Here is a 14,142-nt window from a genome sequence, read left to right on the forward strand (position 1 = left end):
ATGATGCTTGTCACACAGTTAAGTTTGCCAGCAGAGAAGCATCCCCACATTGACCTGTGAAATGAAATGATCTTTTCTCTCAGCTTTTATGACAGCTCCTTAGTTTTTGCCATGGTTGCAACTAGGGGTGGGCGATATAATATTGTTCACGATAATACCGGTATAGTTGTAAATTTGGTTTTTGCCATATTGCGATATTGTTAGCAAACGCTCGTCACTCGCTTTCAAGCACGTAACAGTGAAATAATGGACAGAGAGTAGTACCGGAGTTAGCACAGAGGACGAACTAGTCCCTAAAAGCCGAGCTACATCACTAGTGTGGAAGTTTTTCGGATACAGATGGTCGGACAAAACGTGCAAAAATATTGTAACGACAAAAGTTGGCAACACATCAACTTTATTTCAGCACCTAAAGCAAAAGCACCCGCGTGAGTACGAGAATGATGTGAGGCCAAAAACTGTGTCAGTGAACGAACATAGAATACACAGGTTACCATCTGAGAATGTTTAAAACACAAAAGCGCTAAGCGGAACGCTTTTCTTCCCGTATGAGCATGGAAACTGAATCAATGAGTCAGAAACGACTCTTTTCAGACGAATTATTCATTGGAATCAAATCAGAAAACTGTGCTCTTATCTATGGTAAAGATTCATTCGTTTTGCTCACTCTGTGGGCAAAACAACTCCGGTTCAAGAGATTCAGATGTATAAACCAATCAGAGCTTCGAATTCAGATTCTGGGTGGAATTTCAAGCTCTCTTTTCATTGGTTGCTGTATAATTGACAGATATTCATTTTGCAATGATAGCAAAGCATGATCAAAAATTTATAGATTTTTTTCGATGCTCATTTATTTGAAGTAAAATGGACAGCATAAATGTGATTGTGAGATTCTTCTGGTTTGTTTAATATAAATGTTGTCAATATGAATACAAATACAGCCTTGTAATAATACAAAATATAAACACTGTAACTGTCAGAATTTATCAGAACTACAGTGTTTTGTGTTTTTAAGATAACTTATAAACATTATAAGGTAAAATACAGGCAGTGGCCTGCCATTGTACTTTAAGTTTACATTATATCGTATCGTATCGTATATAGCCACTTCTCAAAAGCATATCGAGATTTGAGGGTTTTTTTGCCATATTGCCCAGCCCTACTGGAAGTGATGCTTAATTTAATGTACATTTAGTAACATTTGTACCTTAGATTTCCTGCAAAACAAAAGTGTTTTTAAAATAAACTTTTTAAAAAAGTGTTCTTATATATCGCTAGTGAATATCGTTATCGCAAAAATATCCCAAAATATCGTGATATTATTTAAAGGCCATATCGCCCACCCCTAGTTGCAATACACCTTGAAAACTTTAATCTCTGCGTGGTGTTTATAACACATCACAGCTAAACCAAATTAAGGGTCTTGATTGAGTTTCTAATGGTTTAATCACGTTGTAGCCCAACTTTAGGTCATACATACTAGCAGTTGGTTTTGAGGTCAATATTATGTAGGGGCTAAATAATTTTGACGTGGCAGTAAGAACACAATCTGCTTCTCTAAAATACTACATTATTTTTGTTCCTTTGTTGTATCTTTCAACTAATAAATATTTTAAGCAGATGCTAGCTTGTCCAATGTCAGTGCCTGACCTTACTAAATGGACCCAAAATTTCCACAGACCAATTTTAAAATCTGGTAGAAAACCAGTGGAAGCTGTTTAAAAGGGAGGGTACATCTCTACATTTAGAGGAGCTCATTTTTTTTTCTTCTTTTAGGGTCGGTTTCCTCTTGTGATGCTTTTCTGAAGGAGTTTCAAAGTTTGGGCTTAAGGTCAGAGGTGATATGTCCATGTGCGAGCTCACCGGAGGCCTTAACTGTTGCTGTTAGAAGGTAAACACACATACATACATTCATTGACACATACGTTCATTTTAGCCATACCCACTCCAAATAATGTATAAATTCAATGATTTGGAACAATTTGGGAAATTACCTTTCCTGTTCCAGTATGATCTAGCTTAACGAACGAAGCAAAGCCCATAGAGACATTTTTGGCGGGTCTGGTGTAAAGAAACTCCAGCAGCCATCAGAGCTTTGACCCTTACTCTCATCAAGCGTCTTCTGTTTCAAGTCACTCATTCTCATCCAGCTTCAGAGTCTGTCTGACATTAGTAAAGCTACTTTGACCAAAGTGCCACAAATTTATGGCATGAACTAATAATTGTATGACTGTGTGTTACTTTCCACCAACCACTCCAAAATCTTGTGTAAAGCCTTTCAAAACATTGGATACTATGATAACTAAGGAACAAACTTCATGTTATTTAGACTGATATGAGATGTCTAACAAGCTTATATTCAGGTGTCCACATACTTTTGGTGGCATAGGCTTTAAATCCGCAGTGTTGGTATTGGCTGGTCGAGGGTCTATGTACAGACATGATTGGCTATGTCTGGCGGCCAAGGCCCTGCGATGAATTTGCGTCCTGTCTGGGGTATGATATATTAAGGGGAACACACAGGCATTAATTAATAGGAATAACTAAAACTTTGTGCTCTGGAATAAAAACAGCCTACGAGCCACTGGTTGAGAACCACTAGTTATGATATGAGCATATAATGCGATGTTTTGCAGGCCGGGTGATTGCAGCTCTAAACCGGTGGGCCGTGGCATCCTCAGTATGATAGGACTGAGTCATGGCGTCATCAGAGTCAACACAGGAGAAAAACTCTCAGTCCTCACAATGCAAGACGTTGGCACTCCTATGCCTGGAGGTAGGATGTGTATGAGCGTTGGAGAGAGGTTTTGCATACAAACCCAATTTCAAAACTAAATGCAATTCAAACAAAAACAGAAAGCAGGATTTGTAAACTTTCTTTTTATGTATTTAAATAAAAAGGAAAGAAATATAACACAGTGGTAAACATGTCCTGCCAAACACACTGATCTCTATAATTCCTCATCTCTGTGGAAGCCCCATCAACCAGCCAGCAGAGGCCATAATTGCACAATCAATGAGAAACCCCACAGGCCCGCCCTCTTCCAGATAGCCAGTCATGTCCGTGTAGGTGCTCAGAGGGCCGATAAAAGAGCTAAGATTTCAACTCGAGAGCTCAGCACTGGTGGGCTAGCATGCTTTACCACTGTACCACCCGAGCACCCCTATGTTTTGTGTTTTTAATGTTTTTAGAGTACAGGTCAAAACAATTAGCAAATCATTGTTGTTTGTTTTTAGTTAAATTTCTTTCTAATGTCTCAAACCTTTTGGAAGTGCACTCAAAAATTACAGACATTTTTTATTTTAACTATTTCTTATTTCTTTTTCTTTTTCTCTAAGCACTGGTGTGTGTTGTGAAGCTGGATGGTGTTCCCCAATTGTGTAAAACTGATGAAATTGGAGAGATCTGTGTATCGTCCATTGCTACAGGAACATCCTATTATGGTTTGACCGGCATGAGCAAAAACGTCTTTGAGGTGTGAAGCTTTTGCCCCATACCTAATGATCAATGCTTCTACAGTTTAAATATGAATAATATTCAAATAATAACATTTAAACCATTTAAAAAATATTAAACATCTGTGTTTCTCTTAGTAAAAACACAGGCTTCCTTAAACATTGCATTTATCTAAATAATTTATAGAAAAGAATGGAAACCTGATCATAAGCTTGGTTTACATTTTCAAAATGTAATGTTAAAATTTTAGAATTTCTTAGGAATTGATAAAGCTGAAAAACAAATAAGCACATTTGTACAATTGACCATTTCAGGTCCTTTGTACAATAGGTTAGATTTGTTTTAGCTTTTTTTTTAAGCTCTGTGAAAGCTTAGATTTTGTCTGGTTTGATATACTCATCAGAAGCTTGTTTAATTAAATGTATATGAAACTGTAATTGCACATTAGTTACACTGAACAATTTCAAATTAAACAAACAATTATATTTCTTAAAGGGAACCTGAACAAAAATGCAACTCATTCTATGAACCATTTGTAATTTTCCATTTAACTTAATAACTGATTGCTCTTGGAGCATAACTGGGCACAGCGGTACTCAGCAGTGCTATTAGCCCGTATGTCCGGGAAGGGGGATGGTGAACAGCCTAGCCATTGAAGGGTGCTTCTCTCAGTTTGATAAAAGTAAGGAGAGTTGCATCAGGAATGGCATCCAGCTTTAAAACTGTGCCAGATAAGGTATACAGACCAGAATGATCCATTGTGGCAACCCATAAAATACAGGAGCAGGGTAAAGAGAAAAGAGAAAAATTTATGATCATAACCTAATGATACATAAGCTTAAGCTCATGTACATTAAATTTCATTCATTAACTCAAAGACCTTAATTATTTCCAATTTTATTCTGTTTATAGAACATTATCCCAAAAGATTTGGGAATTATCCTTGATTAGCAGAAGTTTCGTTCTTGTTAGTTTTTTGTGCAAACAATGCTGATGAAAAACAATTCAGACAGTGTGTTACTCAAAACTGCTTTGTTTAGAGTGATATCCAACCAGGAAACAGTCCCTTATTTCAAAAGTAAATCACAAACCCAATTACAACCTGCATGTAATGAGGTCTCCATAACTTTCTAAATATATCCTCAAGTTCAACTTTAGCCAAATGATATTCAAAAGAGTGATGTAACTTATGTCTTACTAATGCTTTTAAAATTATTAAGTAAATAGAAAATTCAAGTGCATTCTCTGTCTGTCTCTGGTGTAGGTGTGTCCTGTGTCCAGCAGTGGGGGGTTGGTGAGTGAGTGTGTTTTTGTACGATCAGGGCTGTTGGGATTTGTCGGTCCAGGTGGAACACTCTTTGTTGCAGGGAAGATGGATGGATTAATGCAGGTTGGGGGTCGGAGACATACTGCTGATGACATTGTTGCTACTGCACTTGCTGTGGAACCTGTAAAGTTTGTATACAGAGGAAGGTATGTGTTCCTGTGTGTTGAGTGCTTCTTGTTGGTAAGAGCGATGTTGTTGACCCAAGTCAAATGAGTTTCAGGGACCTTTTCAAGCTTTAGATACACTTACATTGATCACATTAATTTAACAATTCGGTTTTGTTATGTTTTCCAGATATTTCTGGTTATTTATGATATACAAAAAATAGTTCCAAATGCACGTTTAATGTGTGGTTGTGCATCTTGCTGTAGGATAGCAGTGTTCTCCATCACTGTGCTTCATGACGAGCGGATAGTGGTGGTGGCGGAGCAGAGGCCAGATTGTACTGAAGATGAAAGCTTTCAGTGGATGAGCAGAGTATTACAGGTATCTATCCACATATCATGGTTAGTTTAGAAGGGTTTACATTTACATTTTCATTTTCGACATTTAGCAGACGCTTTTATCCAAAGCGACTTACAGTTATGACTGAACACAATTTAAAAAAGGGTTGAGAAGAGTACTCTACTAGCGTACACACACAGCTTTCAATTATTGTAGTCAAAAGTATCTGGATACCCAGTCACATCCATACATTCATTTGCTGAACTACCCAAGTCAAAATTTGATCTCATTTAGTGAGTAAAAATCAAAAACAACTGAACTTTAAAAATTAAAAAATATATATTGGTAGTGTAATAATATAAGAACTTATTAATGTAATAACGTAGAACTTATTAAAGAAAAACCTATTATTTTGTGCTAAAACTATGAAATTAAAATGTAAGGTAAATTGGACAAATAATAACAAAGAGCGATCTCAGACCTAAAGAGTTTTATTCTTCTTTGAACTTTATTTAATCAATAATTTTCAGCTTCTGTTCTGGTGATCAAGTCATGCAAATATTTGAATTTGCATGAATTTGTGAATGCAGATTGTCAGCTGCACTAATTCAACATGTCATACATGTGTGTTTGTGTGTGTTTTGTGTTCGTGTGTGCGTGTGTGTGTTTTTGTATGCTTGTCTGTCTGTCTGTCTGTGTGTCTGTGTGTGTGTGTGTGTGTGTGTGTGTGTGTGTGTGTGTGTGTGTGTGTTTTGTGTTCGTGTGTGTGTGTGTGTGTGTGTGTGTGTGTGTGTGTCTAGGCTATAGATAGTATCCATCAGGTTGGAGTGTACTGCCTGGCGCTGGTTCCTTCTAACACTCTGCCCAAAACTCCTCTCGGTGGAATCCACCTCTCTGAAACAAAGCAGCTTTTTCAGGAGGGGGCACTGCACCCCTGCAACGTTCTCATGTGCCCTCACTCCTGTGTCACCAATCTTCCCAAGCCAAGACAGAAACAACCTGGTACACGTTTTGTGTGTGCTCGTGTGTGTATGTGTGTGATTTATTTAATATAAATTCCATGTTAATAGAAACATTTACTCATTTAAAATGGGACATGAAATGTTTAGGCAAATAGGATGTATTTGTGTGTGGTGTAGAGGTCGGCCCCGCCTCTGTTATGGTGGGGAACCTGGTTGCAGGAAAGCGGATGGCACAAGCCAGCGGGCGAGACCTAAGTCAGGAGGAGAATGAACAGGTATGTTTATGCCTCCATATGTCTAAGTTTGAGCTTTAGTTTTAGTTTTGTTGGTCTTGTTGGGTCACCTTTTTTCTCATAACATTATTGTCTGGAAAAGTCTTTTCAAAAGTTTGCTAGAAATTACATTAAAACAAATACAGGCTATGCCTCTGTTTTAGAAATAATATTTATTTATTTTTAATCATTTATGATTCAGATCCTCAGCTGTGCTATCAGCCAGTGGCTAAAGCCCCGCAATAGATTGGCATGCTGTTCGGGGGGTACAGTGTGCACAGTAATTCCGGCAACCCTGCACAGTGTTTGCCTGTGTCGTATTTCCTGACTGCTTGATCGTTTGTTGTAAATAACTGATTCAAGTGTTCACCACTTCCATATCTTCTCCATTAATGGTAAAGTAATTGGCCTTCTTTGTTGTCATGACTTGTCTTTTTTGAGCAGAAGTTCAATCTTTCCATCCTGTTCTTTAAGTTGGGTTTTCAGGTCATCCTGATTTTCCTGCTGTGAGTGGGGTATCATCCACATATCAAAGAATAATGTTTATTTCATAAATCTTGAATCTTCGAGCATCCTTGCATCACATTGGCTCATCGGAATCATCCAGTTCTGCTTCTCTCATTTTTGCCTATCAGTCTCTTAGTCCCCTTTCTATCGTGAATGTGGGTTGTTGATCAGTGTAGAGATTCCCTGTTAGATCAATGAGATGCTCTTGTTTTCCCAGCTTTCTGAGGACATTCCATGATTTAGTGTGGTCAGTACAGTCAAAAGCTTTTGCTGCTATCAGTAAAGCATGTGTGCTATCTTTCTGAATTTCTTGGATTTTTTTTATAATCCTGCAAACATCTGTAGCCATATCTCATGTTCCACTGTCTTTTCTGAATCCTGCGTGCATATCTGGCAGCTTTTCATAAATGTATAATCTTAGGCATAATTTTACTGCTGTGTGATATGAGGGAGGTTGTTCAATAGTTTGCACACGCCTTTTTGTCTCCCTTCTTTGGTATTGGGATATAAACTGATATCTTATATTATGCCAGCACTTGAGTGGTTATCTAGATTTGTTGACATAATTTGATCAACACAAACTAAATCTTTTTCAGAATCTTGAAATATTTCCGTTGCAATGTTATCAATTTCTGTGGCTTATTTTGTAAACTTAGGAAATGACTGAGGCTTTGTAAACAACTGTTGGTTAAAGATAAGGGTGTTTGAATAGGTCAGAGAGATGATTGTTTTATAAATTCAATGACATTTAAATTTAAAGATAAGACGCAAAAAGAAATGCTAGCCTTTTTTTCTCTTCAACTGAATCCAGTTTCTAACTTTTTTAAATAGTTTTTGTATTTAATAGTTTTTGTATTTAATAGTCGTGGTATAAGAGATTGGACTCTTGAACACGATATGTACATGGCAAAACTGCTATTGTGCAGGCTGTGCCATTGTTTCCCACATTTCCCACTTTGCCACTCGAGTTTTACCACTTTTCACTGAGCTCAAAGTTCAAACTGAACTTTGTCCCAGTTTGCCATCAACCTTTATAAAGCACAGTGGGGGACAACATTTTTTTTTTTACAAAACTCTAACCTGTTGTATTCGACTTTAAATCTAGCATGACACTAACAGAAAAAATTACGGCAAGGAGACTAGTAAACTGTGAAACGGGAAGACTGAGCAAGTTAGATAACAAGTTTACTCATCCTGGAATATCTTTTTGTGGCTTTGTAGCTGTTTAATAGGATTTTATTTACCCCTAGATTAACCACTCAATTTCATGTAGGCCCTTTATTCTTTAGCTGGCCTTTTATCTTCACACATCTCCAAATGATGACCATTGCCAGAGCTTTCTTGTGTAAATTAAAAATAAATTTTATACATTATATAAAGTGTAAATACTGTCAGTATTGTTAATGTGTTTCAGACTTGGTGCTCAGTGGCACAGCCAGCAGAATGCATTCTTGCTGGCACTAGGGTGCAACAGTGGCAAAACATGCTAGTTTGAATCTCAGCTCAGCTACCATTAGGCCAGGTGCCTATATGGCTAATGATTGGCTCATCTGTAAGGGTGAGATTGCCTGTGGTGATTCTTCATAACTGCTACAATTACAATCTCTGCTGGTTGATCAATGCCACCTGCACAGTGAGACAGATATAATGGGGATCATTGTGTGTCACTTAGTATGAGATCCAGATCCCTGTATGAACCAGCCTCGTGTAGGTGAAAAAAGTGGAGTGGAGATCTGGAGTGGAGGATTTCAGCAGTAGAGGCCGAAATATGAATCTGGTAATTGGACACAACTAGATTTAGAGAAAAACTGGGAGAAAATGTATAAATAGAATAAAAAAGAAAGCATTTTTGCCACATTTCACGTGAAAGGCTTAGACGATGCATTAGGCAGCAATGCGTGCCCAGCCTCGTGGTGAACATGTAAATGCCACCTAACAATCCTTACTTCCCTTCTCTCTTTCAGCCTCCAAAAAAGATTCATCAGTCAGACTGTCAAATGGTGAAGCATGGTCACATTTGTGCTGCTTCAATGATCTCTAACTACAGCCACTGACATTGCATTTCAGTCATTTGTTGCTGTTTCTAACTATTTAGTGGTAACTAATACATACCAGCATTGTTGTACAGGACTTTCCAGCCCCCAGGATCTGTATGAAGGCTTAAAAATGATGATAAAGACTTGCTAGAACGGCTTTTCTGCTATACTTCATTGGTGTTATCTTTTGCTTTTTATTTTTTTGTCATCCAGTTCCTTTTTTTGTCGGAGGTGTTGCAGTGGAGAGCTCAAACCACACCTGACCACATACTTTACACGCTTATTAACTCAAAGGTAATTTATACACAACTTACCTTAGAGCATACACCCTCAATCACAAAGTCTCATCAAAGCACATGTCAATGATGTCAGAGGTATGTGTTTAGGTTCCACTTTTTTTCTTATTTGAAGTAATGTGTGTGGGTGTGTCAATGTGTGTGCGTGTTACAGGGGGTGGTAGGAAGTTCTCTAACATGTCTGCAACTGCATAAAAGAGCAGAGAAGATTGCTGCCCTGTTGTTGGAAAGAGGGCAACTGCAGGAAGGAAATCATGTAGCATTAGTTTACCCACCAGGTACAATTTTATCATATTTCTGCAGGAGTAGGAGAACTACACACTTTTAAAATCCAACCCCCCACCACCAAAAAAAACTAACAAATTAAACACAGATCTGACATTTAATGTGAACTACAATCAGTGTATAACTGTGTGTGTTTGTGTGTGTGTGTATGTGTGTGTGTGTGTGTTACAGGTTTAGATCTGGTTGCTGCATTTTATGGCTGTTTGTATGCTGGATGCATCCCCATCACAGTAAGACCTCCTCATCCCCAAAACATCCCTACAACTTTGCCAACTGTAAAAATGATTGTGGAGGTACACTCACACACACATGCACACATACACATACAGTATCTCACAAAAGTGAGTACACCCCTCACATTTTTGCAAATATTTTATTATATCTTTTCATGGGACAACACTATAGAAATGAAACTTGGATATAACTTAGAGTAGTCAGTGTACAGCTTGTATAGCAGTATAGATTTACTGTCTTCTGAAAATAACTCAACACACAGCCATTAATGTCTAAATAGCTGGCAACATAAGTGAGTACACTCCACAGTGAACATGTCCAAATTGTGCCCAAATGTGTCGTCGTCCCTCCCTGGTGTCATGTGTCAAGGTCCCAGGTGTGAATGGGGAGCAGGGCTGTTAAATTTGGTGTTTTGGGTACAATTTTCTCATACTGGCCACTGGATATTCAACAAGGCACCTCATGGCAAAGAACTCCCTGAGGATGTGAGAAATAGAATTGTTGCTCTCCACAAAGATGGCCTGGGCTATAAGAAGATTGCCAACACCCTGAAACTGAGCTACAGCATGGTGGCCAAGGTCATACAGCGGTTTTCCAGGACAGGTTCCACTCAGAACAGGCTTCGCCAGGGTCGACCAAAGAAGTTGAGTCCACGTGTTCAGCGTCATATCCAGAGGTTGGCTTAAAAAAATAGACGCATGAGTGCTGCCAGCATTGCTGGAGAGGTTAAAGAAGTGGGAGCCTGTCAGTGCTCAGACCATATGCCGCACACTGCATCAACTCGGTCTGCATTGTCGTCATCCCAGAAGGAAGCTGAAGAAAGCCCGCAAACAGTTTACTGAGGACAAGCAGTCCAAGAACTTGAATTATTGGAATGCCCTGTGGTCTGACGAGACCAAGATAAACTTGTTTGGCTCAGATGGTGTCCAGCATGTGTGGCGGCGCCCTGGTGAGGAGTACCAAGACAACTGTCTCTTGCCTACAGTCAAGCATGGTGGTGGTAGCATCATGGTCTTGGGCTGCATGAGTGTTGCTGGCACTGGGGAGCTGCAGTTCGTTGAGGGAAACATGAATTCCAACATGTACTGTGACATTCTGAAACAGAGCATGATCCCCTCCCTTTGAAAACTGGGCCGCATGGCAGTTTTTCAACACGATAACGACCCCAAACACATCTCCAAGATGACAGCTGCCTTTCTGAGGAAGCTGAAGGTAAAGGTGATGGACTAAACCCAATTGAGCACCTGTGGGGCATCCTCAAGTGGAAGGTGTCTAACATCAACCAGCTCTGTGATGTCATCATGGAGGAGTGGAGGAGTCCAGTAGCAACCTGTGCAGCTCTGGTGAATTCCATGCCCAAGAGGGTTAAGGCAGTGCTAGATAATAATGGTGGTCACACAAAATATTGACACTTTGGGCACAATTTGGACATGTTCACTGTGGGGTGTACTCACTTATGTTGCCAGCTATTTAGACATTAATGGCTGTGTGTTGAGTTATTTTCAGAATACAGTAAATCTACACTGCTATACAAGCTGTACACTGACTACTCTAAGTTATATCCAAGTTTCATTTCTATAGTGTTGTCCCATAAAAAGATATAATGAAATATTTGCAGAAATGTGAGGGGTATACTCACTTTTGTGAGATACTTTACATATGCAGGGAATAAACAGAATATTACAAACCACAATAATGTGCAACCCCAAATCAGAGAAAGTTGGGACAGTATGGGAAATGCAAATAAAAACATAATGTTTTTTTTAATTTACTTTTCATTGTTTTTATTGAATATTAACAGTATGAACCCAAGATATTTTATGTTTTGTCTGGTCATCTTAATTTAATTTGTTAATATACATTAGTTCCTGCATTCACACATTCCCAAAAAGTTGGGTTGGGGCAATTTAGGGCTAGTAATTAGATAAAAAAAATTATGTAATTTTAAACGGGTAATGACAACAGGTGATTGTAATCATAATGTGATGATTGCAAAAGCAGTATCCAAGAAAGGTAAGAAGCAAAGATGGGTAGAGGATCTCCCGTTTCCAGTCAACAATTGTTTGGGAAAATTATTGAAATGTGAGATTTGCATATTTCTCCATCTACAATGCTTAATTTTATTGAATAATATGTTATCTGGAGGAATTTCACTGTGTAAAGGGCAAGGGCAAGCCTCAGCTAAACACCTGTGTTTCGATCTGCGATTCCTCAGATGGGACTGCATCAAGAACCGTCATTAATCACTCATTTATCATTCATTACTTTGGTAAACATTTGTCAGGCACTACAATGCAAAGTTACATTTACAAATGGCACTTAAAAATTACAGTTCAAGAAAGAAGCCTTATGTTAACCATGTCCAGAAGCGACATTGAGATATCTGGGCTCGAAGGCATCTGGGATCAACTGTCACTTTGTGGAAACTCCTATCTAAGTCTATCTTATCTTTTATTTAAGTCCAAAAGCCAAACTTAATAAAATCTGGAATTCAAGGCAGGTCTGTCATTTGGAAAATAGAAAATAGAATATGGCCTGATAAATAAACTTTTACTATTTTTTCCCACGTCTGGATGGATTTAACTTGCAGGTGAGTCGTTCGGCATGTATTGTTACCACCCAAGCAGTCTGTAAATTGCTGAAGTCTAAAGAGGCATCATCAGCTGTGGACCTGCGGTCATGGCCACCTGTTTTCGACACAGGTGAGAGATTTGTGTATGTGAGATAAACTAAATTGTTTTGTTGCTTTATCAAATCATACACACTAATCTTTGAGTAAAGGAGTTGGAGTTGATGCTGGTTAACACAAAATGTTTTGTATGTAAATGTGTTTGCGTGTCCATATGTGATTGTGTGATTTAGATGATCTGCCAAAAAGACGACCCCTGCTGCTGCATAAGCCTTATAATCCAGAATCTCTGGCCTACTTAGACTTCAGTGTGTCCACCACAGGCATGCTTGCTGGGGTGAAGGTACTGACACATTTATTAATGTACATGAATATGAATGACACTTCTGGCGCTGTTCTGTAGCACACTGAATTAAAAATACTCTTAACTTTGTCTGATTGAAATAGGCAAACACATTTTTTCATCAACCGCTTTATCCTGGTTAGAGTCACATTGGATCTGGTTTTACCAGGAAACACTGAGCACAAGAAAGGTATACCATGGACAGGACACCAATCCATTGCGGGGCTTTGGCCACAGACGCATAGTCAATCATGTCTGTGTAGATGCCCGGCCAGCTGATAGCACAGTTCAGATTTGACCTTGGATCTCAGCATTGATGATTGCCAGGCAAACATATTTTGCCTAAAATACAAAGCCCATTGCAAAACTTGAGTTCAAATCTCAGCTCTGCTTCCGCTCATACGGACAATGATTGGCTTGTCCATCAGGTTGGATTTTGGAGGGGAGTCCTCATAACTGATGCAATTACATCATTTGCTGGCTAAACAATGGTGCCTGCACAGAGACAAGGGATAATTGAGATCAGTGTGTGACTCTCCATGTGTAAGACTGAGCCCCATATGAACCCGCCTTGTACAGGTAAAAAGATGCAGTCGGCTACTGCACACATGTTGGAGGGCGTGTGTGATAGTCAGAAGTGATACTCCTCAGTCAGAAGTGGAAGTCAACAGCAGTAGAGAGGAAGCGAAATGCAATCGGGTAAAACTGAGGAAAAAAGAAAAAAAGAAAACTGTGCCAAACTTCAGGAGAGAATTGACAGTCATGCTGCCATCTAGGTGACATCTTTTCCTGAGAATTCCATGATTATGTCAACAGGACAATGCCAGGCTTCATTTTGCTTCATTGTGCTACAACCATTGACTTAGAATGCATGTGCTTGGCTGGCATGTCTGTAGTCCAGATCTATCTCCTGTCGAAAATGTATGGTGCAACTAGAAGAGGAGAATCAGACAATGACAACCACGGACTGTTGAGCTGATGAGGTCTTGAATCAAGCAAGAATGGACAAATATTCCTCTTGCAAAACTGCAACAATAGTGTCCTCATTTAATAGGTAAAAGTGTCATCAATAGGAAAGATAATAAACACATGAGTAAACACTCCTCTTTCCCAGCCTTTATGGAGTGTGTTTCAGGCATAATAAAATTTAAATGTGTTCATGTTTACAAAATAAACATAATAGTAGAAAGAAAATGTATGCAATTTTATCAGTTAAATATAGAGAATCAACAAATCACAGCTTCTTCTTTTTATTGTGTTTTACAAAACGTCCCAATTTTTCTGGAAATGAGGTTTGTGAAAACACATGAACAAATGATGTTTTTATGAACACATTGGTACATTTACCAG

The 14,142-nt window shown here is 38.7% G+C and overlaps 1 protein-coding gene across 12 annotated transcripts in view; it reads left to right on the forward strand.

Annotated features, from left to right (window-relative positions):
* The window catches only part of dip2cb (disco-interacting protein 2 homolog Cb), a 106,385-nt gene that overhangs the window by 75,466 nt on the left and 16,777 nt on the right, over nt 1-14,142 (forward strand). For 11 of the 12 annotated variants that reach the window (XR_010007553.1, XM_062987766.1, XM_062987767.1 and 8 more), the window contains 12 exons: nt 1,777-1,891; nt 2,637-2,776; nt 3,340-3,476; nt 4,722-4,930; nt 5,156-5,270; nt 6,029-6,230; nt 6,368-6,465; nt 9,219-9,299; nt 9,456-9,579; nt 9,758-9,879; nt 12,411-12,522; nt 12,683-12,792. Coding sequence is in view for 11 of the 12 variants with exons in the window: in XM_062987766.1 (XP_062843836.1) it covers nt 1,777-1,891; nt 2,637-2,776; nt 3,340-3,476; nt 4,722-4,930; nt 5,156-5,270; nt 6,029-6,230; nt 6,368-6,465; nt 9,219-9,299; nt 9,456-9,579; nt 9,758-9,879; nt 12,411-12,522; nt 12,683-12,792 (1,565 nt within the window). In the remaining variant the exon portion in view is untranslated. Of the gene's footprint in view, nt 1-1,776; nt 1,892-2,636; nt 2,777-3,339; nt 3,477-4,721; nt 4,931-5,155; nt 5,271-6,028; nt 6,258-6,367; nt 6,466-9,218; nt 9,300-9,455; nt 9,580-9,757; nt 9,880-12,410; nt 12,523-12,682; nt 12,793-14,142 lie in introns of those variants that run through there. The other variant, XM_062987773.1, reaches the window with a different exon arrangement.

The sequence above is a fragment of the Trichomycterus rosablanca genome, chromosome 25 (assembly GCF_030014385.1).
Source record: "Trichomycterus rosablanca isolate fTriRos1 chromosome 25, fTriRos1.hap1, whole genome shotgun sequence".
In the NCBI taxonomy this organism is placed as follows: Eukaryota; Metazoa; Chordata; class Actinopteri; order Siluriformes; family Trichomycteridae; genus Trichomycterus; species Trichomycterus rosablanca.